At 40.7% G+C, this 25,160-nt stretch overlaps 3 protein-coding genes and 1 long non-coding RNA gene across 4 annotated transcripts in view; 1 reads left to right on the top strand and 3 right to left on the bottom strand.

Annotated features, from left to right (window-relative positions):
* The first annotated feature begins 2,465 nt into the window (after positions 1-2,465).
* LOC6565913 (S-adenosylmethionine decarboxylase proenzyme) lies at positions 2,466-3,608 on the top strand. Its single transcript, XM_001992706.3, has one exon. The coding sequence runs from the start codon at positions 2,466-2,468 to the stop codon at positions 3,519-3,521; it is 1,056 nt and encodes a 351-aa protein (XP_001992742.2). The 3' UTR covers positions 3,522-3,608.
* LOC6565912 (ATP-dependent DNA helicase DDX11) lies at positions 3,606-7,305 on the bottom strand. The gene is made up of 3 exons (XM_001992705.3): positions 5,561-7,305; positions 5,289-5,486; positions 3,606-4,346 (listed from the first exon to the last, which is right to left on the bottom strand). Exons 1-3 carry the CDS (start codon positions 7,232-7,234, stop codon positions 3,687-3,689), a joined length of 2,532 nt encoding a protein of 843 aa, XP_001992741.1. The 5' UTR covers positions 7,235-7,305; the 3' UTR covers positions 3,606-3,686.
* Positions 7,306-14,818: 7,513 nt separating this feature from the next.
* Positions 14,819-24,273, bottom strand: LOC6565911 (activating transcription factor 3). Its single transcript, XM_032738660.1, has 3 exons — positions 23,966-24,273; positions 23,787-23,876; positions 14,819-17,980 (listed from the first exon to the last, which is right to left on the bottom strand). Exons 1-3 carry the CDS (start codon positions 24,176-24,178, stop codon positions 16,298-16,300), a joined length of 1,986 nt encoding a protein of 661 aa, XP_032594551.1. The 5' UTR covers positions 24,179-24,273; the 3' UTR covers positions 14,819-16,297.
* A 606-nt stretch (positions 24,274-24,879) lies between these two features.
* LOC116805623 overlaps positions 24,880-25,160 on the bottom strand; it is a 37,054-nt gene continuing 36,773 nt past the window's right edge. The window contains exon 3 of the long non-coding RNA XR_004365296.2: positions 24,880-25,085. This is a non-coding gene — a long non-coding RNA (uncharacterized LOC116805623). The remainder of the gene's footprint in view (positions 25,086-25,160) is intronic.

Raw genomic sequence — 25,160 nt, 5'->3', positions numbered from 1 at the left:
GCACAGACTTCGATAAAAAAAAAGAGAAAAAAATGTGTGTGCTTATCAGCGTCCGTTGCAGGCAGTACTTGAGATTTAATTCGATTATTACTGCTGTCCGATAAATAAATGCACAATCCTTAAGTAACTTGCTGTTGCACAGCGCGCGTTATTACTTTATTTGAACTTTTTTTAATTTTCTGCTTAGTTTTCTTTTTTGTTTCAATTTGACCGACGCACGTTTAGCGGCCACGGGGCGTTGTTTCATTTACCGTTTCGTTCCGTTTCGCAAGTAGCGTTGTTGCCGCAACTGCGGTCGAAATGCGAATGAAGCGAAAAACCTGCGCAACGTTTTTGGGCTGCAAAGGCAACAGAAGAAAAAAATGAGTTCTCAGCGCGAACACCGACTTACGAATGCCCTGCTGTGTGCCTTACTTTATGGTATCTAACCATATAATCACTCCTTTACGATAATAAGATTGACATATATTTTGGTGCGTACCCAATACGACAATAAAAACATACTTAAATCGGAAACGTTTCAGTTAGAAGTGAAAATATATTTTGCGCACCCATTGCCAAGTGCTATCCTAGCAAGGGTATTTTTTTTTATATTCCTTTTCTTTGGCGAACAGCGAATGCTGTGTGACTTTTTGGGGGCAGCTGAAATTCAAATTGAGCCACAGCTCAGGAACGTAAACAAGTCGGCGCATGATTCACATATCGATAACGATGATATCGAGCTGCGGAAATTTAAAACGCGACTGCAAGCAAAAAGATGGGCAGCTCTTGAATGTTTTTCAGCTGAGTTTTCATTCTTATTTGTTGTTCATTTTGTTGTTTTCTATTTTTTTTTTACTATAATATGTGTGCCATTTTTATCGCAGTCAGCGATAAAAACAAGTTTTCCACAACAACAACAGCTAACGAGAATAACCGCTTTAAACGCTTGTTTCTAGTTTCGCTGACTGCGTACTAAGCCCCAGCTCTGTTGACAACTATGAGCCAATGTATCCACACATCCAGGCCCCTGGCCGGGCAGAGTCACAAATTCATGTAATCTGAGCAACCTTAATGTAAAAAAAAAACACTGTCAAAATAAAAGTGTCCTTTTCTTAAGTGCTTGACAAGGAGATACCCTGTATATGGATTTGGGGGCTATGACAAATTTACAAATGTGCTTGCTTCAATTTTGTGGCAGGATATATGTTAATAATAATATAATAACTAGCTTAATCTGATGATAATTATGTATGTCTGTTCGGAAATCCTTAGACCTTTACCTGTGTGCTTTTTTTATTTGGGATAATATATCATTATAAGTCAAGAAAATATATACGTATCTAAAGTTTATGGGCTCAATAGGTACACAGTGTATACAAATTAAAAATGTTTTAGTCTGGCGTCAGCGTTTTATCACGGCAAGTAAATTCGGACGAAATATTATTAGTAATAAATATTTGTTCAATGGCGGCGGCATTGTTGTTGTTGTTGTTTCTGTTATACAGTCGACATATCTTGCTTATGAATCAAACACATAAAAAAAAAGGGAACGTAGATAGGTAAATATACCAAGTAAACAGGGAAGCATCTTATCTATCGGCACATGTGAAAAGTAAATACGAAAACGTGAATTGAGAATGAAGAGTTTTAACGGTTATTGTTGAATGTCGCAAAAGCTGGACTTGAATAGAACTTGGCTGCGGCTCTTTGTTTTGTTCGGCGTTTCGAGTCGCATGCAATCGCGGCTATTTTTATAACGAATCAAAATGCACTTTTCAAACACACACACACCAACGCATTTACACACACATGCACACATGTACACACACATACACATACATATATATATATATATTTATATATATGTGTATATATAGTTATGGCCCGACACGGGTAGACAACAAACAAAAGAGAAACTGCACATCCGCTGCTTGACTTAAAATTACATACTTTGTACACATGCAGCGCGTATCCGTTTAGAAATTGTAGTTCAAAGCTCACTTTTGTTTTACATGTTCAATTTATTGCGAGTGCACACAGAGAAGAATACATTGCTTTGTGGAGACAGCGACAAACAACACACACATCAACGACAGTGTGACCGAGCGCGACTAAAAGAAAACACCCAAAGTGCATCGCTTACAGGGTCAGTTATCGACCAGTATCGATTCCAGTTCAAAATACAGCTCTAAGCTATCGGTATAATCCGCGCAGTTAAATATTTGACATTGATTGTGATTGTTGTTTCACAATTAATTGACGACCGTTGGCTTAGCCTAACCTTCTATTAACAAAGCAAGTATTTGTAATAATTTTTTTGAAATGAAAATATGTTGATATGTTCATTATTCAAACTATTTTGTATTTTTGCGCTTTATTGAACAAGCAGTGCGTTCCACCTATCGATATCACAATTGTTATCTTTTGTTTTAATATCGTTTCGTCGGCGTTTCGTTTTCATCCCTAGCTTGATTGTTTATCTAATGGATCAAAATAATTTCGACATGCCGAACGTAGCTCACTTTTTTGAGGGCGTTGAAAAGCTATTGGAAATATGTTTCGACGAGAGCTCGAGTCCCAACGGCGACTTACGCAATATAACCAGAGGTGAATGGGAGAACCTGCTGTGCCACGTGAAATGCGAAATAATTAGCTATATTAAGAACGATTCAATAGATGCCTTCCTCTTAAGCGAGAGCAGCATGTTCGTCTCGAAGCGTAGATGGATACTGAAGACCTGTGGGACAACAACGCCGCTGAAGTGCCTGGAACAATTGCTCCAATTGGCCAAACTAGAGGGATATCATGTGATAAGCGATATATTCTACTCGAGAAAGAATTTTACAAGACCCGAAATCCAAATGTCCCCGCATGAGGGATTCTTTGAGGAGGTTACCTATTTAGATACAATATTTCCCGAAGGCAGATCATATTGCCTTGGCTCCATTAATCTAGAATGTTGGTATTTGTATACATTCAGTAAGCCCGAATTAAAAGCACTGCCACATCTAATTGTCGAGGAGAAGAGCACGGATGCCGATCCAGATCAAACAATCGAGATTCTTATGCAAGATCTCGATAAAGACATTATGTCTGCCTTTACCAAGAGCAAATTCACCACGGGCCGCGAGGTGACAGCGTACTCTGGCATTGACAAAATATTGCCCGAAATGCATATCGATGACTTTCTGTTCGATCCGTGTGGCTACTCGATGAACGGGATCCGTGAAAACGGTGAATACATGACCATTCACATCACACCCGAGGAGAAGTTCTCCTATGTGAGCTTCGAGAGCAATGTGGCGCTCAACAACTATACGAAATTGATATCTCAGGTGATCAAGACGTTCAAGCCGGGCAAATTTATTGTCACCATCTTTGCGAACAAGTCGTCGCTGGCGTACGAGACCATGAAGGAACTGGAGATCGAATACTCAACACTCTCGAACTGGAGGCGTACCGATATGCAGTGCTGCAATTTCCCATCCTACAATCTCTTATTTGCCCAATATTCACGCGCGTTGGAAAAAGTTTTATGATCTACTACTGGTCGTCTCTGCAATTCCAAAATGTATTGTGCAATAATATCAAAATTGATTGTTAATAAATCATCTGTTAAAACGTAATTTATTTATTTGTCTATCTTAATTCATCAAGAATATACATATAAGAGAGACGGAGATTCTCCTTTGTGAGATTCATTCTTAGCATGTAGCATCAGTTGAACTCCTTGCCTTAAAGAAGCGAGCGGTGCGCGCTTGAACCGCTCCAAATCCATCGCTGGCCACATGAATGTGCCGAGCTATCCAGGCGGGCAGCTTCTTTTGGATTCGCTCACTGGCATAGCGCTCGTCCAGCAGATAGACGCAGGCGTAGTCGCGAATGTGACGCACGGAGCGGCCAATGCACTGGTTGACCGCCTTCATGCAGAGATTCTCGTAATACTCATTGCCGGCAGCGTAGCCCAGCGTGTCGTCCAAATGACGCATGCGCTCCTTCAGTTCGGGTGCGGTGCGATTCGGATACGGTAAGCCCACAACGATGACGCCGCGCCCCAAGTCATCGGCAAAGTTGAGGCCTTCGGACAGCTTGCCTCCCACCACGCTGAGAAGCAATGCGCCGCCACCGGCAGGGCCAGCACTCTGACTGATGGCATCTGCATATTGCTGTAGCAGCTGCTCGACGCCGCCACCCCCAGCCTTTTCGCGAAAGATACGCTTGCGCTGGCCAATCCTTTGCAATGCGCCACTCTGCTCCAGATGCGCATACACTGTCTCCAAATAGTCGTACGAGGGCAAAAAGCAAACCACACCCGCCGGCAATACGCTGCATAGATTCTGCAGCACCATCCTCAGCTCATTCAGCTAGGCCCACCGAGAAACAGAGAAATTAACATTAGATCGAGTGTGTATAGCAACTTCTACATTGTATCTAAATTGATGACTAAGCAGCAAGAAGAACTCAGATAAGATATCTTTGTGGAACATGTCGAATCGATGTTGTAATAGACAAAAATTATTTTATGACTCCAACAGTCACACATAGTTATCCACAGAGTGAGAATATCTAGAGTCTGTATAACTGTATATACATATATGTAAGTATATATGTAAACCTTTTTGTTTGTTGAGGATCATGCACAAAATACAATGATTAATTATTAAAGTCAAAATTGAGGTGGACACTGAAATAGGAACACTTAAATTTCGCTATTGATTTTGTTTGCAAAAAATGTAAGATTGGAATATATTCCTGAGAATAAAGGTTTAACTAAGCTATCGAAAGTCAAGGAAGACATTAAGAAGTGCATAGCTGCACTAATTGGAAAGTCTTTACGAATGCTCCGAGTCAGAAAAAAATGAAAACATTCAGAGACGCGTATGATTCAAGAAAAGTTAAACCTTCGGCAACTGATAATCTTAGCGTGTTTTTGACTAAAGTTGATCATCTTAAGTCATCAAGATCAATTCATTGCAAGCGATTGATTGTTAGCTAGTAGAATTCCCAGTAAAATTCCATTGCTTAAAACGGGAAATTGTAAAATGATAAGAGGTTCATAGAGGTTACTTAGGACTGGCACGGATCAGAGGGTGTCAGAGAATGGCATAACATTTGCTGGAATGATGAAAACCAGATGAATTTGTTTGGCAACGATGCCAAAGGAAATGTAAAGAATTCCATATTAAATGAGCTAAAAGAACTTCACACCTATTTTGCTGTTCCGGTGTGAAGATGCATATCCAAGCAGCTGGGAGCCCTCAGATAAGAGGGAGAGAGAGATTATCAGTATAAATAAAAGTTCTCACCATGGCGAAGCTTGTGCGTTGGGTATAGCTGAAGCAGAGCTTGGTGCCCGTTGGTCCAGCGGGCAGGACAAATGGCAGCACCGCATCCGGCGGCACCACATGACTGTAGAAACGTTCCACGACGCGTTCCGGGCAGTGAGCGAAGAGCTGGGCTGTCAGCTCATGCGTGGGCTGCATTGTGCCTCCAGCAATGATGAGCTGCAGCAGAGAGAGAGAGAGAGAGAGAGAGATAGAGAGATAAAATAGTTAGATAATAATTTAGAGTCACTTACAGCGCGTGCCTCGCTGATAATGTCGGCGAAATGTTCGGCGGGATTGAGCAGCAGATATTTCAGAGTGCCGGCCTTGGGATTGAGGAGAACACGTCCATCGGCGGCATTGCTGGTGAGCGTCTCCAGAAACGCGAGCAGTGGACGTATGGGCGAGGCTACAGCCAGAGGCTTCTCCTCCAGTTTCACATCCTTTTGATTCGCCTCATCCGTTTCTGGTAAATGCATTTGCTGTTTGCGTTTGCCACCCAACTGAGTCTGGCTGAGCTGCTGCTGATGCTGTGTGGCCAGGCGCTGGAGCAACTGCTGTGTGGGCGGCGGTCGATTCTCGTTGGGATGCGGCTCGCGCTCCTGCTGCTGGCCAATGCCCTGCAGTTTCTGAGCGAACCGTGTGCGCGCACAGAATTGCAGCACGGCATGCAGATCGATGTTGAAGAATTCGCCCTCGGCGCACAGCTGATAGGTGTGCAGCAGGCGCGGTTCATCGAGAGGCGGCGCCAGCGCCAGCAGCAAGCGACGGACCACGAAGATCAGCTGATTGATTCGCAACAAATTGGCGCTGCTCAGGCGACGCGCATAGCGCTCCTTGTAGGCGGCCAATTGTTGACGCGCCAGCTGAAGCTGGTCGCGGCTGAGTTCGCTGCTGTGCAACTGGGCGATGGTGTCCAGCAAATTGTGCGCCTCGTCCACAATAATGACGGCGCCGCGCAGATCAATGCCCAGCTGCTGGCGTGTGCTGCGCTGCAGCAGCAGCGGATATGGCAGCAGCACCAGCTGCGCTTGCGCCAGCGCTGAGCGTGTTGCGTAGTAGGGACAGCCGCCACAGGCGGCTCCTTGAGTCGCCAGCTCCTCAATGTCCATCAGCTCGGAGAGCGACGCATCTCTCATACGCTGCACCTGGTTGGGGGCCTTGTGGGGGCAGCTGGGCTTGAGACGTGCCATGTCAAGGCAGCGTTCGTTGATGAGTGCCACGTTGGAAATGCGGCGCACCTGGGCATGGATGCACAGCTGGTGGCGCGAGCCGAGCGAGATGCAGCGCACACTCTTCCCATGCGGCGTCTTGCGCAGCTCGGCCACAATCTGCGCCAGCTGTGCGTGCGTCCGGCTGCAGTAGAATATCTGCACATCACGAAAACGCTCCTGCTGCTCCTGCACCTGCTCCTCCAACACATCTGTTGTGTGCTCATCCGAGTTCAGCTCCGGCTCAGCCTGGAGCAATTGTTCGCCTGCGTGCCGTGCTGCTCGTGGCTGGTGCCTCTGGCTACTTCGCTGCTTGATGGCCAGCAGCTCCTGCTCCTTCGCCTGCCAGAGATCACGCAAACGTTGCAGCTGCTGCAGCTCTTCGCGGTGCTTTCGCGTTTTGCTCTGGGCTGTTATCCAATCGCTTGCCTGCTCACCGGCGTCTTGCAGCTGGCGCAGCTGCGCCTCCACTTGGCCGATGCGCTGCACCAGTTCGCTGCGTACCAGCTGCTCGTGCTGGCGCAGCCAGGTGAGTGCGCCGCAGGTAAGCGTCAGCGACTTGCCCGTTCCCGTCGGACTCTCGAAGATGCCAATTTGCTTGGATTCCAGCACTAAAAAGAGCTGCTGCATCAGCTGCTCCTGTATGGTGTATGGTGTGTACGGGAAGCCGAAGTCCTCTGCTGCTGGGACTGGCAGCGCCTTCCTCGGCGAATACATATCCACGGCGCACACAGCTCCAATTAGATGTAGACTAAATTGACTAAATCTAAAAAGACGCGCCAAGCCACATCTAATTTTGCTTCGTTGTGCTCCGTTTTGCGCCCGGCTTAAGTTGGTTGCGAGCAATTTTGCGTTTGTACTTGAAGTTGGCTGCGGGGACTGCGTCTGCTTTTGGCGGTCTGGCAGCACCATCATTTCGCGGTGTTATTTGAATTTGTAAATTGCACTGAATTACGTGAAATACGAAAATAGCTTGTGCATAAATCGAAAAATAGACATCAATCATCAGACGAAGACAAACATCAACTGTACAATGTATGAGTAATCAAAACGATTCTCCGTTATGTATATATTTGATTTTTATCATTTTGTATTGTTTTCGTGAATTTAATTTCGTTTAGTGCACTACGCAGCAACAGCAAAAAAACTTGATTGATAGCCAATTAGTCATGTAAGATATTAATTCGCGTCTTGATACTTAATCTTTTTCAAGCTGAGCGTATTGAATGCGTCAGCACAGACTCCCCCCCGCCGAGCGGCGAATAAAATTCAATTTCAATTTGAATTTGAATTTGAATTTGAATTCGAATTTGAGTTGTGTTGTATTGCTTAGCTTCAGCTAAGTGGCTGCAATGAACTTTAATGTTGCAACTATGCAAACATTTACATCTGTATATTGTGGCTGTGCTGTAGGCGTGGCAAGATCCGAGATTTGCCGCCATTTTCCAGTCGGCATTACTCATACGCAACGCTGGCCAATGCTGTCCTGACCTTAGCCAACACAACAAATGCGCTACGGCTGCACCTCGATTGACTGACTGACTGACTGACTGACTGACTGATTATAATTATGCAATAATAATAATAATAATAATGCCAATGATTGACGGTCACCGTGCAGTTTACGTTTTTGATACATGCAACATGCACTCCCCAATCCTACGCCTCCCTGCCACACATTTGTAATCATCTTCGCTGTTGGCCGTCATATGCCATTTGTTGCGCCAAATGTTGCAATGCTTCAATTCATGCGACGTCATGCACCTGAACTAGTCGCTCTATATCAGTGTGTGTGTGTGTGTGTATTTGTATAATATATATTCCAAATATAACTAAATGCTTAAGCATTTAAGGAAACCAAATCATAACAACTAACTTTAAGTTCTTTGACAGACCCCGAACTTTGATAAGGCTGAGCAGGTTCTTGTGCTGAATATCAGACTCATTGCTTTCATAATAAATCATTTTCTTTATTTATTTATGTATTTCGCTTTTTTATTTGTAATTTTCAAGTTCTCTCTGAAATTCTTTAAAAAAAATTGGGCTAAAAATTATCTGCTTTTTTTTTGTTTGTAGAAATAATTTATAAATATTTTGTAGAAAATACTTAAAATAATCAATCATTTTTTCTGCTTTTCAGAAATACATTTCTTAATAATACAAAATATTTCTAAAAATTGCAAATGCAAACCTTAATTTTAGGAAAAAATCCTCTTTTATAAATGTCGAAACTATTATTATCTGCTGCTAAGACAAAGGAATGGAAATTCGTTTTAAGTATTATATTATATGAATTAATATACTATCTACAAATGTTTGTTTGTGTGAAATTTTTAAATATAAAAAGAAAATAAATTAAATTAAAGAAAAACCTGGAAGACAATCCTAAAACGATCTAAATGTATTTTTGAGTCAAGTACAAAAAGTATTGAAAGTGAACAGATCATAACGAGCATTTGGCTCGCTTATTCAAGATTTAAAATCGCAGATCTTATTAAATATGTAAAATGTGAAAAAGATTCGAAATAGTAATTTTAGATTAAATGTTTTTCTCTGTGTACATACAGTGGTATGCCACGCCCACGCGACCAAGTCATGACCTTGAGCTGAGTCATAGATCGTGTGGCAGACAGTGGGTCGACAGTCGACAGTGGTTCAATGGTTCAATGGTGGTTCTGCTGATACTGCTACTGCTACTGCTACTGCTACTGCTACTGCTACAACTACTGGTCCCTGGCCAATGCTAATCTCAAGCCTTTTGGCCGCAAGACAAGCCCATTTATCACTGTGGTGCACTTGTGTTGGTTGCCTTGCTGTTGCTGCTGTTGTTGTTGTGGTTGTTGTTGTTATTGTTGCTTAGGTGGCATAATTGTTCACTTAACGCACAGCTAAAAATACACCTCACAACAGGCACTGTGTGTGTGAGTCTGTTTGTATGTTTGGCTTGTCGCTGTGATTGCTAATAGTACGTTCAATGATAATGCGTTTCGTTATTTATGAGTGGCATTTTATATAAACAACAATAACAACAATTATTTATCACAGCGCCCGATTTTCTTTAGATTTGAATCGTTCTATTGGCCAGTGCAACCGTTCTTCAGGCCTGCCAAATAACGCTGATAAACATTTACGCACTGATCCAACCAAACTAGCTATCATAGAATAGACCCAGGTCCAGTTTCCCATAATTTCGCTCAAATTTTCCTTTTCTTTTTCTATTAAGCAAACACGTTGTTGGCAATTTAATCATTTTGTTGCAATCGAAACCCTCGAAAACCCTCAGAAGAAGAGAGCTGTCCAACACTTCTTCTGCCAATGCCCATCCCCCAGGAGGAGAAGACTACAATTTCTTGGTTCTCCCTTCCTCTTCGATATCCACGAATGTTCACGTTTCGCGCAGGATTAGGAAAATGAAGGCGATTAAGTCCATTGGGTCGACGGAGTTAATTTCTCCGGACAGCCACACTAACCTAACACAACCAAATCGAATAAATCGATTATTGGCCTGTGTTGATATTTGTCAGTGCCATATCTATGTCAAAACTTGTTCTTGATTTATCTTCTAGATGAATACTGCATGCACTTTCAGCAAACATAAAACACATTCAACACTTTTCGCAAAATGGGTGCCAATTATACAAACAAATGAAATTATATATAAGACATAATAATATTGTTTTTAACATAATGAGGTGGTTATGCAACTGGCTCTTCTTTTTGCTGGATGGCAGTAGTAACTATTCGAGTTTAACTTTTGAATTACGCTCTTTGCAGCGATCTGGATGTGTTATAATTTATAATTCAGATGATTTTCCTGTTCGGGCAGCGAAATTGGATGTCCCGATCTAAGCCACGTTTCATGCATTGGAATAAAGTAAATAAAAAAGATTCCTAAGCATTTGGAAAACTCTGAAATCTGAAGTTAAGTTTAATTTTTAGTTTAGATGTAGGCCGTCTCCTTCTGCTGTGTCAAGTTTGAATAGATTGTGGTCAATACAATCGATGAGTTGGACAATGAGCAACTCAGTCGAGCGATGACTGAACGAAGTGAATGAATGACACATTCGCAGCATCAGTCGCACAATTTGCATATAGAAGGATTTTACATGATTCTATAACTTGTATGACATTCAAAAAGCAATTAGACATTAATCACGGCCAGAGCCAAAGGGTGAGGAATGGGAGTCATCATCGTATTAATCACCCAAGCGCCGAAAGCACTATCCAAGCCTTCAAGTTATGCATATTAGAAATACAGAGAGGAACAGAGGGACTGAAATACAGAGGGAGACAGAGAGAGAGAGATAGAGAGAGGGAGCTTAAAAGCTGAGACACACACACACACAAGAGCTGCCGCTGCACAGTGGTGCGCGACTTGTACAATCTAAGTGAAGCCGTCGTTTTTTTTGCATAATAACATGATGTCATGACACCGCCCACTCTTAGCCGACCCCTTCCAGCAGCTACCGCCACGCCACTTGAGCTGCCAGATGTCGTCGTCGTTGAGTTTGCAGGAGCGAGGCAGTCGCCGCTAGCGCAGAGGGAAGTGCACGCTCCAAAAAACGCCGGCGGGGCAGCGGTGATCGGTGATCAACGGTTAGCGGTTGATAGTCAGTGTGTCCCACGCCCACGCCAAGACACGCGCCAAGAACAAAAAAAAAAAAGAAATAAATAAAAAAAATAATAGAAATAAATAATTGAGTCGAGTCTCAGCAATTGAGGCAGTTCACTTGTTGCTGACGCCGCCGCGCTATGCATGAGTAAGCCATGGGCAGTAGGCAGTGTTGGACAGCGGCGATAGTCGTGAGTCTTCAGTCCTCAACTTGACTGAAGCTGAGTGGGTGACACACATTCTTGTGCACTGAACCCATTACAAATGGCTAAATATAGCTATAATGGTAATGTAGCATGTGACAGACAGGATAAAAGGACGCATCTCCGACCCCATAAAATGAAAGTATATGAAATTATATATTTAGGAACTCTAACAGTATAAGTTCTGGGAGTTCCTGCTTCTTGTTACAGTTGAGTATGCAAAGCTTTATAGAGGGACATAAGATGACAATAAAACTAGAATGTATTCAATAGTTGGGTTCAGGGTACATCGTAGTCGAGCTCACCCTTCTAAGGCATTCTTACTTGTAAGATCTGCAAATCAGATTGCCTCAGCCTTGCCGCTCTTAAATTGTGTTTAATCCATTTCCCATTTCCCACTGGAATCCAATATTTAAATGCACATTTTTTTACGGTTTTGATTTTGAAGCAGAACATTTATTTTTACATTTTCGCTTTTGTTTTTTTGTTTTTTTTTGTTTTTTTTTAGATTTTTTTGTGATTTTTGAATTATTTTTAAAGAATTTTGCCATTTGTTGACTTTTTAAATATATAATAATAAAAAAAACAAATATTATTATTAGTTAGTTTTTAATTTTATATTTAGTATTAGCTGCTTAAAGTTATCTAAAAAAATGTTTTGAATTAATTGTATGCTTTTTACGTTCGTTTTTCGACATTTTTGTTAAGGGGGTTTAAAGTGTATTTGGGTTTCCTGGCATTTTTCGACTTTTTTAAGTAGCATAATAAATTACATTTGACAAATATTAAGAACGTGTTTTTTTTTTTAATTTCGCCTTAAAAATCATTAAAACAGTTAGCTGTGTAAATGTGGTTGTATGTGTGTGTGTCTGTGTGTGTGTCTGTGTGTGTGTGTATGTGTGTGTCAGTGTGTGTGTATGTGCATGTGTGTGTATGTGTGAGTGTTGCTGTCGTTGTTTGGCTTTGAGTTGATTTATCATGTGCCTCTCTTTTCTGCTTTAAATACAAATACAAAAATAATAATAAAACAAAAATATACAAAATAATATTTTTTTTTTCTTAACAATTGCAATTCTATATAACAAAGTAAAAACAAAAACAAATATGGGGAAATATATAAAAAAAAATATATTAAAAAATGTTAAATTACAGATTGCTGGTTATCAACTTAATTATGAATTAAAAATTTAATTAATGCGTGCACACTTTTTGTATACATATGTATGTGGTATATATATATACAGACATATATATATTTTTGTCATATTGTTTTAAGACGCAAAACTGAAAACGCATATATTAATTTGCATATATTTTTGCACTTGTCAAAAATATATAAATAATACTTTTTTTTTCTCTTATTTCTTTTTCTGTTTGATTTTCTTTTCTTTTAGCACAGTTTATGGGAGTTATTTATACCTATTTTTGATTTTGTTTTATAGTTTTTGGACACTTTTTATATCGTTATTCGCAGCTATCTTAGGACAGTGTTGAACATATAAAAAACAATTTATGCACATACAATATATCTGTGTACAGGTTTTTAGGTTTTTTTTTTTGAATTTTATTATTTTTATTTTAGATAGCTTTAAATTTAATGGGTTTTAAGTGCCTACAGCTGAAATCTTGTGCCCGAGTTCCAAGTGTGCTTTCATTATTTAACATTTAACAACATTTATGCATATATATATATACACATATATTAGATATATATATATTATATATATGTATATATATATATATGTGTAAATGTTTATATATATATATATTTGTATGTATTATATAACATTTTACAGGTACTTCGTAGCGCATTTTGTTTGCTTTGCTTATCAACAATGTGTGGATTGCTGCTGTCAAAAATGTTAAACCTAAAATTATAAGCTAAATTAGGATGAGAGTCTATGACAAAGAAGAGATGAAAATATGCGCCACTACTAGCCAACAGAATGAGTTAGAAAAGGAAGAGGAAAAGGAGCGATAGAGACTGAATGTGAATTGTACAAACAAAAATATAATGGTTAAAAAGAGATAGTTAATTAGATACAGTTGTTGTTGCTGTCCTATTTTAGATGATCTTCTCAATGTATAATTTATGAACTATGCTTACGTAACTTTAGAATTAAACGCACACGCAGGAAGAAAATTGTTTCAGATTTTCGATTTCAGATTTTCGGCTACAAAAACTTCAACCGTAGGCACACTAATTCCAATATACTCATCATGTACATTAAGTATGTGAGAGTATTAATGTATGTATGTGTGTGAGAGGTATTTTCATTTTCTTTTTTGTTTTCTTCTTTTTTTTTTTTGCATAATAAATATGTATGGTATTGTAGCCAAATTGGGGTTTGCCCTAGAACTCTTGGATTAACATTGATTGCATTCATACATTTAACATTTAATAGTACTTTAAGGACTGCATTTTCTTCTTCTTGAGAACCTCTTCAGTAAACTTCAACCGCCCCGGACTTCAATTCTAAACAAATACACACAAACTTGACCTGAGCTCAAAACTTGTTTTTTTCTTTTCTTTTGTTTTTTTTTTTGTCTATATTTTGTGCTTATATTTTGGAAGCTGAACGTATAATATCATATAGGTATGTATATATTCCAGGCCTAACTTGTTGCCTCTTTTATTTATTTTTTTCTTGACTCATGCAAAATGCACTTTAAGCAGAATTCTGACTTAATGCATTTCAATTCGTTTTCCTTATAAATAGGCAGGTATTTGTGTTTGCTAAGGGGTTGGGTTGGTTGGCTTTAATGCAAATTTCAGTTTCAGTGATTACCCATTCTTTACTTTAGTTTAACCAACAATTAACAATGTACACACATATTACTTTAGAGAGCCAATCAGAGTTAAAATTGCTGGGTATATTAAATGGTAAATGGTTCGCTATATTTAAGGCATGCTATATGGTATATGGTAGACATCGTACAACTACAAAAGCCGTGCTCACTAAATTCTATATTTTTTATATGCATATTAGTATTTATATTATACATAAATAGTTGTAAATATTAAATCTTTAGTACAAATCGAGGCAATTTTCTTCTTTTTTTTTTTTTAGTTTTTGTTTACAAGTAAAAAAAAATATATATATGATTAGAATTAAAACAATTAGAAAAGCACTTGATGATCTCTTTCGGTTTTCTTTAGGCCACTTTTTGGTGTTCACAGCTGTTTATACTTAGAATTCAGATGCATAAACGTTTTCTCTTCTTCTTCTTCTTCTTCTTGTATTTAGTTTTTACACACACATTAATAATAAATATATTCACATATATATACATATATATATATATATATATATATATGTATACACATGTATATGTATCTACGTTGTATATAGGTGTATAGATATACGAGTTCTGTTAAAATATTATCAAGCGGTAAACACACATACACAAATATTATGATTTTGAAATATTTTTTTGCTTTTCGTTATTCTCAAAATTTTTTACACAATTAATTGTTGTTTTTTTGTTGTTTTTCTTTTTCTTGTTTTCGGAACTTTTTGTAAATATTTTGCTTTTGCTTCTTTTTGTTTTTATATATCGTTTTCATTAAATTTAATAAGGCGCTAGTTTAAAAAAAATTGTTGCAGTTGTTTTTTTTTTTATTCAAAATTGTTGTTTTTTATGGTCGTTTTTTGTTTTGTTTAAGAGCACATTTTAGTTTCGCAAAAGATTAACAAACTTACAGCTATCCTTATCATTTAGTTGTCCAGCGAATTTTTTAAGGCAACAGCGTGCAAGCTTTCTTCTCCTTGTTACTTTTTCTTCTTCTTTTTCTTATACAACTCACATTCAAAAAGGAGAAAATTACACAAATAGGTTTATATATATATATATATATATATTTGTATGTTAAGTTGCTTTTGTTTATAATCGTTTTGTTTTTATATATCACTGACTAAACCTATATTTTGCAAAAAAAAAAAAAAATATCAAACGTCATTATATCGCATGGTTTTTAAATTTTACTTTTAGCCTAAGTTTTAATATTATTTTGCATTTGTTTCTTTTCTTTTTTCTTTTTTCATTTTCATTTTATTTTTCTTCTTTATTTTTCGCTGCATAATCTCGCACAGGGGAAGGTGGTTGGGGGAGGGGTGTTTAACGAAATTAAAATTAATAATTACTGATGCGGCTGTGACTGCCAACAAATTGCCTGTTGCTCGGAATGTTATCGATAACATAAAATTATTGATATACACATACATATACATTTATAGATATACAATGTTAGGTTATGTACAATGCTTTACAAACTACAATTTAGATCGAAAAAAAAAATAAAAAAAAATCAGAGTGCTTTAAATTGTAAGGTTTTATGAGGTAGTCAAGCCACGATTGGAGCGCCGCTCCAGCACACACACACACACACACACACGCACACACACACACACGCACACACACATGCACACACACACATACGCACAACCAGAGACTATCGCTGTGGAAAAAGGGTGGGGATTTATATGATAGTAAATATATTCGAGCGCAGGGTGTAAGGCTGAGTTGGTTTGGGACTATCGATTTGTTATTGTTGGAAGAACTTGGATATTTCTTTTTGCTTTTGCTTTTGCTTTGAGGTTGTGTGGGAAGCTGGGCGATAGCTGGACGTGGCATGTGCGTGCCTGCAACAAACCTTATGCACCACCCGAAACAGAAATAAACACACATACACACACATATGCCAGCTATGTGTGCTGCTTAGCACCAATAGTCGACATGTGTCCAAGCCTGATCCTGCTGCAATTCATTCTCCACCGCCTGCTGTTGCTGTTGTTGCTGCTGCTGCTGCTGCTGCTGCTGTTGTTCTTCTTGCTGCTGTTGCTGCTGCTGCTGCTGCTGCTGCTGCTGCTGTTCTTGCTGCTGTTGTGTTCTGCTCTGCTGCTGCTCCTGGTGCTGATCGAATGCCAGCAACAGTTCGTGATCGGCAGCGCGTTGGGCCCGATCTCACGCCAGGCAGCCGCCATTAGTCATAAAGGCTGCGGCACCCGTATCCAGATCCACGAAATCGGCATCATCGTCCGCCAGCTGCGACAGAAGATCGTTGGTATAGCAGCTGTTCTTCATCAGCAACAGTTGCTCGTCCTCGTAGCACGGTGTCATAATGCCAACGCCGACGCCGCCGCCATGATGCGGCAGCGTTGTGTGAAAGTCCACCAGATGATTGTTGTTGTTGTGCGCCGCAAGGCTGGCCACACTGGCCATATTATTAAGACTGCTCGGATGCACACTAACCGCATGTTTGATGTCCGGAAAGCCATCGAAGAGGAATCGCTCTGCACTCAGCTCTGTGGTATATGGACTCTGCGAGTCCACCAGCTCATTCTTCACAAACTCAATGGCGCTGGTGGGCGTGGTCGCGGGCGGCAGAGCTGTTACAACTGATGCTGCTGCTGATGTGATTGCAATTGCTGTTGTGTTGCTGTTGTTGTGATTGCTGCTGTTGTTGTTGTTGTTGTTATTATTGTTGTTGTTGTTGCTACTTAAGCTACTGCTTAAGCTGTTGCTGCTGAGGCTGTTGGTGCTATTGCTGCTGTTGCTGGTGGGCGTGGAGATGGCAACGGCAACCGCAGAAAGCCCAAGACCCAAACTAAGACCCTCACAATTGGGCACATAGTCCGAGACCTGTTGACTGAGCAGCAATGTGGCATTATTGCTGTCGGCTGCATTGCTGTTGCTGGCGGGATTCACAGACGACTGCTGCTGCTGCTGCTGCTGCTGCTGTTGTTGTTGCTGTTGCTGTTGTGGCAGACAGAGCGCCTCCTGTGTGGGCGAGCTTAAGTAGCCGGCATGCTCAAACTCTTGCGGTGAGGGCGATGGCTTGCAGTAGCCATTCGGCAACTGTTGCTGCTGCTGCTGCTGCTGCAACTGTAGCTGCTGTTGTGCCTGTGCAGCTGCAACGGCTGCTGCCATTACCGCCGGCGTTTTGCTGCCAAACTTGAACGTGGACATGGATGGTATGCTCTGCATGCGTTGCTGTTGCTGCTGTTGTTGCTGCTGCTGCTGTTGCTGCTGCTGCTGTTGCTGCTGCTGCTGCTGATGTTGTTGCTGCTGCTGCTGCTGCTGTTGTTGCTGCTGCTGTTGCTGCTGATGCTGTTGGTGTTGCTGTGTGGGCGTATTGGCCGCAGTGCTCGTGTCGCCATTAAGCAGGCCATCCAGCTCCAGTTCAGCAAAATACTTAAGCGCCGGCGATTGCAGCAGCTTCGATGGCAGCTGGCAGCCGCCGCGCTTGACGCAGCTGGGTGAATGCGCCTGCAGCATTTCGAGGAGCCGCCGACGTTCCGTTTCCAGGGAGCGCACCTGATTCTTTAGCTCGACGTTTTGAGTGTCGAGCACCTCGGACTCTTTGATGAGGTTCTGGGTGCGTTCGCGCTTCTTCATGCGGCATTTGGTGGCCGCAATTTTGTTGCGTTCACGACGTCGCCGCCGGCGATCCTCATCCTCGGGCGTCAGTCCCTTGGGCACCGATTTCGTTTCGCTATCCTCATCGCTAGACTCCTCGCAGTCCTCGTCACGGCGCGAACACTTCGAGTTGGGCTGCTCGGAGCCGGAGCTCGAGTCGCAGGTGGACAGCTTGCGTTTGCTTTGAATGGAGAGCTTGAGGCCCGCTTTGATCAGTTGCGAACAGGTCTGCAATTGCACAAACAAGAACAAGACGTGTTGTGTATAAGAAAATGAATGCAATCAAACAATTAGCTGTTCCCCGATTACAAGATACCCTATTGAAAGTGACTGACCATATCTGCAATTCTTCCTTGCCAACAATCTGCATATATCATTTGGTATTCCACAATTTAGTATCTCTAAAAAATGATATAAGAATCCAAGATGAATGCTTGCCAAGGCCAAGTGTACTAGTAATGTTTGCACAACGCCATATTCACTTTCTGTTAAAGCTTTTTCAATGGGTAGCTGAGTATATAGAAATAAATGCAATTGATTTGTCAAGGTCCTTCAACAAAAGTTGTTTGTCACCAATAGCCAAATTGGCGTTGTTCCATGCGGTGAGCTTGCCGCAGATGGCAGTCAAAATTACATAAGTCAAACCAGCCAGCATCGGTATCGGGCATTTTGTGGCATCGAGTATCAGTGAGTATCGAGTGCGTGGCAACAACGCAACAACTCCAATTCGGGAAGTGACGCGCCTGACATTTTAGCTGACCTATTTGGCCAGAGAACTAACCAAGATCAACCAGATCTCTCTTGTATGTCGAGACCCACTCTACTTTACCCTCCTTATGTAGACGACGGATGACGAATAAAAATAAAAAAAAAAGGTTTTCTTCAGTCTTCGGCATTCCTTAGCCACACTTCAGACTTGGGTCAACAACGGGGCTGGGCATCGGTTTTTTGTATTTTTGTATTTTTGGGTTTCGCATTTTGGGGTTTTTGGGCTCGAGATTATCTGTGATGTGCGGCATATTTGCTTTGCTCACTTTGTGATTAACTTGAGGCAGCTCTCGCATAAATTTTAAATATTAAAGTGAAAGATAGAAATCGGGCTTGTGGCCACGCCCAAAACTACAGTCACAACAGCAACAACAGCAACAACAACCACAACAACACCTGGGACAGGATAATGCAACAGTAGCAAGCAACAAAAAAAAAAAAAACAAAATCATTGACAATAACAAGGTCGCAACAGGTTGCTTAACGACGTAACCCCCAAGTGCAGTCGAGATCCTATCCCGAGTCTGTCGACTCGCAGAGGTGGGTGGGCAATCGCGCCTTTTATGGCGGAGACAACAAACAACAGCCAACAGGCAACAGGCAACAGACAACAGACAACAGACAACAGATGGTCATCACGTCGACACGTTGTCAACTTTCATTTAAAGGGCTAAACAGACAGACGCTCGCAAATGTGTGCAGCAATTCCAACTGGTTGAATGCGCTGCGTTCAATTAAGGTTGACGAGCTGGATTCAAATGAAATGTTTAAGAAATTTTCAAAAAGCAAGGCGTTCTCAAGTGGCTTAAGGGCCAGAAATGTGTAGAATTGAAATTGATTTAGCCAAATGGAATAGCAACTTGATTTGCGTGGATGTATTGAAAAAGACATACAAAAATACATACATGTTAAGCAATTCAGCTTGTTAAATGCCCTACATTAAACACAAGTTGATAGAGCTGCAAGGAAATGTACTAATTTGAAGTTGTAGTGGCCTGCATTCGCCACAATTGAGTTGCAGTTGAGCGTAATATTCGTTGAAGTTCAAAGCAAATACACACAAAAAAAAAAAGTGGAAATGCTTAAGTTGAAATTGAAAAAGTAGCAAGTAGCAAGTAGCAAGTAGCAAGTAGCAAGTAGCAAGTAGCAAGTAGCAAGTAGCTTTCCCCTGATGCTTGTACACATTGCCTTGAAGTGCAAGCAGAATCTGTGTGCAAGAGTTAAGAATGCAAATAACTACAAGCTCAATGTAAACATGTTGTGAGCCAATGATTTTCACATTGAGCTTGTATCTGTGGCAAGTGGAAGGGTTATTGACATAGATTAAGAGCGAGTGCTCAAATCTATATGCAATTTGAGAAGGTCGCACTTCTGTGGAGCCGATTCAAATAGACCGAATTGAAGTATAGCCAATCAATTTGAATAACCCAGCTATAACATACTTTTCTCGCTCTCTCTCTCTCTCTCTCTCTCTGAATCTTTCACTCGCTTTTAGGCAGCCCTCTTCAATCTTCAGCTTCAATGACAGCTCATTCAAGTGTCAGGCAAGCCAGACTCTCTTAGCCTGCCCATCATCATCATCATCATCATCATTATCATCATCACCATCATAATGATGAGCGTCATCTTGATTATCTTCAGTTTTGCACATATTATTTGTTGTCTGCTTGAGAAATTGTTCAGATGCCACTGATGAACGCCCCCATCTCCAAGCCCCCACCACTACAACTACTACTCCTCTCTATCCATTACCCAGTCTGTCTGTCTGTCAGTCTGTCTGTCAGTCTGTCTGTCTGTCTGTCTGTCTGTCTGCCCTGTGCACAGCCCAGCCTTTGAACGCGCCCTACTATCTGTTGACTTTTGAATTGCTGCTGCTGCTGCTGCTGCTGCTGCTGCTGCTGCTGTTATTTTCGCCAGCGCATTGTTTCATTTAAATTTTAGGCACGCTGCCTTTTTATTTATTGACCCAAAAAGCAGATAAATAAATTTTGTTTCAGCCAAAAAAATACAGAAAAATTGAGAAATGTGAAGAAAAAAAAACAACACAACGCATTATCATAATAATCGCATGCGCCAACGATTGCAATAGCGATGCCGACTTCGACTGCGACTTCGACTTCGATCGCCCGGCGACCGACCGACCGACCGACCATATGGTCAAAAAATATTTTGTTGCCTTCAGACTTCTCGAAAATTGGTGCGTTTTCTACTTGGCTCCAGTTGCTGTTATTGTGCAACTCTTTGTGTGCTAGTTGTCAGGGCATCCAAATGGTATGGCCTGTGTGCGAGAGAGGTCAGTCTGTGCAATTGGAGCAAGCAGCAGACAGAGTTCAATGGGACTGGCGTAAGGATGTGCATCAGCTTGTCTGGCTTCGCGGATTCAGTCTGCTTATGCTGTCATGCAATTAGTTTAGATTGCAACTGACAAATAGAAATCGTAAATGACCAAAAACAGATCCTGAATTGATTTTAGAACAAGCCAAAAAAAAAAAACAGAATAGGTAGATAAGGATAGTTTCAAGAATAAACTATTCTTAAGTTGATAAAACAGATAAGGAATATGTAAATCTAAAGAATGTGGTCCGAGGAGAGCAGAAAAGCGACAAAGAAAAATGGATTGATCTAAAATCAAAAAAAAAGAAGTAAACTTGAGACTTTCACAACTAGTTGATTGATCATTAAAATCAAAATATGCTTAATGTTTTCTATGAAAAGATGTCACAATTTCAACAGGAAATCAAAGCTGGGTGTGTTTGTTAATAATAAAAATAAACCCCATTTTTGAGACCTTTAATTGAAAGATAAAAGATACAGCTGTAAATGTAAATCGTGTGACAGCTCAACTGTCTCCTTAAGTACTTTATGAACATCTGCGAGAGTAACAGCAAAAGTGTGCAAATAATGAGCAACCAACGACAAATCGGGCCAAACAATATCCGAGAGATATATATATATATATATCTATATACACATTTGTACTCATGTACATTTCCAGCCTTTCTTTGCACTTTACTTTGTTGCATTTCGCGTTTCGCTGACAACGTGTCTGTGTCTGCGTCTGTGTCTGTGTCTGTAACTGTATCTAAAGATATAGCTAAAGCTGGTAGATATGTATCTGTATCTGTGCGTGATGTTTGCTGAGCAGCGCCCAAAAAAAAAGCTGAAATTTCGCACGAATCGTCTCGCAAATTTGCATCTTTTATTTGGCCCCGCATTTTGTTTGTTCGCCTGTTTGCCATATTTTATTTTTTTCTTTCGTTTTTTTTTTTTCGTTATTATTCTCTTTTCGCATTTGAGTACCCTTTTGGAGGGCACTTTAATTTTTTAATTAATTTTGTAACATTGTTGGATAAATTACAGAGAGATCAAAATATTTGGAATTAATTAATTTAATCATCATCGGCTTCAATAATATGATAAGATCAGATTACTTTCTACACATGATTTTCAATATTACTTTTATTGATTTTCTGAAAGAGTTTATAAATTTCGGCAATCCAATAAATTTATGATTTCTTAAGTATTTTTTATACGAATTTTTTGACATTCAATATTTGCAATTTTTGTTATTTTGCCTCACCCCTTTTTTCTTGATTTTTTATTTTTATTTTTATTTTTGCTCTCTGCATTTTGCGCTTATGAGAAATGTGCAAAATAAAATTTAAGCATTTGCGCAAATATTTGTGCAAGCTAAGAAGCTGAAAGGGTCGGTGGTGGGGGCTGGGGGATGGGGGCTGGGCTGGGTGGTGTGGGGTGGGGTGGTTGTAGTGCAATAAAAATGTGTTTTGAGTAGAAACAGCAATGTTGTGCACAGTTTGCGACTGTGTGTGTGTGTGTGTGTTCGACATTTGTAATTTATGTGAAATTTGCTAGAAAACAAATTGAAAAGTGTTTAATTTTTTTATTTGCAATATTTTGCACTTGGGACGCCGTCGACTGGCAGCGGCAATTAAAATTTTCGACGGTTCAATGCCTATAAATTCGTTTAAAGTAATAACCATAAATCATACTCAGATACACACACACGCACACACCTAACAATTAGTGCAGCACACACACACACACACACACACACACACACAGAGAGAGACACCATAAGGTGTGCAAATATCAGCTGGATGCGCCCGGGAGCTGTTTGCTGTGAGCTGTGCTCGAATAGCTTTTAATTGCCGCGTTGCAAATGCTATTCACATGCATTAATCGCACCCGCAAGCAGCTTTTCACTCCCCCTAATGCTCACACCCGCCCTCCTCTGCCCTCACACGTTCATAGCTGCGTCAGCTACGTGCCTCATTAAGGCCAATGTCAGTCAAGTGACTGATTCTCTGCAACCACACAGATGCAGCAGCTATATCTATATAGATATAGATATAGATATATAGATACAGCTACACAGATATCTTATGCAATTTCTGTTTGCATGAAAAAGTGAAATCAATTCTGGCTGCGTTTTGCAATTGAAGCGTCAACAGCGACGCCCACGAATTCAGCGCCAAAGTCAAAAACCTGACCCGAACGACAAATCGACCAAATGACTAACTGTCGCCGCTCCCGGGGCTACGGCACTGGCACTGGCGTTGGCGGATGCCGGCCAATGTCCGGAGCCAGTGCAGCAGCAGCAACATCAGCAGCAGCAGCAGCAGCAGCAGCAGCAGCAGCAGCAGCAGCAGCAGCGATGCGTGGGCATTTGGCACATTGTCGTGAGCTGCGTGGGTGCCGTATGCAATTCGGACGCTGGCTGCCAGCAGCTGACGCCGATGAATGTATGAATGAATGAATGAATGAATATATAGATGGATGGTTGGATGGTTGGATGGTTGGATGGATGGAAAACTCAAAAGTTGAACAATGTTGTCACGCTGAACGTTGAATGTTGACTGTTGACTGCTGACTGCTGACTGCTGGCTGATTTGCGATTGAAAGGGAAATTGAATTATATCGACGCGTGCAGCGAATACGATAATTCAATAGTGTCAAAGTGAAAATTCGAAAATTGCACAATTAAGCATTGAGTTTGCAGCTTAAACGAACAATTGTCAATCGAGTGCATTGAAATTAGTTGTAATGTGTAAAACGCTATCGATTAAATACGTACATTAACAATTGATTCTTCAATATCATCGACGCCTAATGCAATCAGGGTTAAATAACACTTATTTAAGTGCAAAGACATCTCTATAGCTCTCTTGGATAAATGGACATGTTGAGCATCTCAGTTTCTAGCTGTTTGGCAACTCCAAGCCCCATTTATTTAACGCCCACTCACCTGTTGCACGCTGGGCGTGGTTGCTGTGCCCGCAGGCGAATCGAGCGGCGATGCCGAGCAACTGGAATGACTGCTATCCTGCGAGTGTGACTGCAAAGTGAACAAAATATAGGAGTTGAGATTGGATTTGTTGTGGTATGGAATGTGTGTGTGGGGCAGGGGTATAGGCGACAACTCACCTGTCCGTTGGGATTGCCACAGAAATTGCGTATGGTGACCACCGGCGTTGATGCGGCGCTGCACGAGTTTAAGGCATTGAAATTGAAATTGTCCAAGGGATTTGACATGGCCATCAGCGAGTTCACAATCTCTGGAGTTTTGGGTGTATGCGCCCCAAGGCCACTGCCCTCAATGCTTAGGAGCGCCGTGGCCGGTACGTTGGGACTGAACATTGTGCGGCTGTTGCTGTTGCTGCTTCTTATTGGTGCGTTAATTCTAATTGGATTTGCTTTGACTTGCAACAAATCAAACAAACAGACTAATTATAAACTAGAACACACACAAAAACAAAAACAAAATCAACTCAAAATAACACTCGCAACTCGTTGTTTGAATTTAAATAATTATTATTTTCTTTCTTTCTTTTCGTTTTTTTTTTTTGTTGTATATTAGAACTTTATATATATATATAAATATATATATTTTGTAAGCTTTGTTTAACTTTTTAGCTTGTTGTTGGTTTTTTTGTTTTTTATTATTTGTAAATCACAGTTGAAGGCCTACGCGTTGCATTTGTTGGACTGCTTTTTTGTTGTTGTTGTTAATTAATTATATATTTTTTACTGTAGTATATGCGCTTGTATAATTTTAGATATATATATATATATATATATATATATATATATAAATATATATATGTATATATAAATGTTTTTATATTTTTGTTTTCAGACACTCGCGTCTTCTTCTAGTTGTTGTTTGTTGTCTCTCTCGGTTATCACAAATTGTTGTTAATAAAACTTTTTATTTACTTTTTAGCTGACTGTTGATTGTTGTTTTTGTGCAAATATTGTTGTTGCTGTTGGTTGTGTATCATTTATTGTTGTTGTTGCTGTTCTTGTTGTTGTTATTATTAATGTTTTTGCTATTGTTGCTTTTGTTGTTGTTGATTTTGTTGTCGCTGCCGCTGCTGCCGTTGCCGCTGCGTCGCGACGCGGTTCCATCGACGCTTCCAGCGTGTGTTGCTCACAGCGTTGAATTGAACTGAATGTTTTGACCACCGGCACCGGTCGACATCCACATCCACATCCGAGACATCAACCGACGACAACGACGACCAACACGAGTCGCACGCTCGCTCTGTTTGTGAGTGAGCAACAGAGAAAGAGAGAAAGAGAGGGAGAGAGAGAGAGAGAGAGAAAAGTTTGTGAGAAT

This window comes from Drosophila grimshawi, unplaced genomic scaffold, assembly GCF_018153295.1.
Source record: "Drosophila grimshawi isolate 15287-2541.00 unplaced genomic scaffold, ASM1815329v1 contig_848, whole genome shotgun sequence".
Classification (NCBI taxonomy): Eukaryota; Metazoa; Arthropoda; class Insecta; order Diptera; family Drosophilidae; genus Drosophila; species Drosophila grimshawi.
Note: the sequence above shows the minus strand (reverse complement) of the source record. Positions and strands in the feature narration are given on the sequence as shown.

Bases quoted from the DNA above. Each gene is read 5' to 3' on its own strand.
- LOC6565911 (XM_032738660.1), bottom strand. From the start codon at position 24,178: ATGTTCAGTCCCAACGTACCGGCCACGGCGCTCCTAAGCATTGAGGGC. The intron at 23,877-23,965 runs GTGAGTTGTCGC...TTCACTTTGCAG, and splicing joins GTGGCAATCCCAACGGACAG to TCACACTCGCAGGATAGCAG. The intron at 17,981-23,786 runs GTGAGTGGGCGT...GTGCAATTGCAG, and splicing joins CCACGCCCAGCGTGCAACAG to ACCTGTTCGCAACTGATCAA.
- LOC6565913 (XM_001992706.3), top strand. From the start codon at position 2,466: ATGGATCAAAATAATTTCGACATGCCGAACGTAGCTCACTTTTTTGAG.
- LOC6565912 (XM_001992705.3), bottom strand. From the start codon at position 7,234: ATGTATTCGCCGAGGAAGGCGCTGCCAGTCCCAGCAGCAGAGGACTTC. The intron at 5,487-5,560 runs GTAAGTGACTCT...TCTCTGCTGCAG, and splicing joins TTATCAGCGAGGCACGCGCT to CTCATCATTGCTGGAGGCAC. The intron at 4,347-5,288 runs GTGAGAACTTTT...CGGTGGGCCTAG, and splicing joins AACGCACAAGCTTCGCCATG to CTGAATGAGCTGAGGATGGT.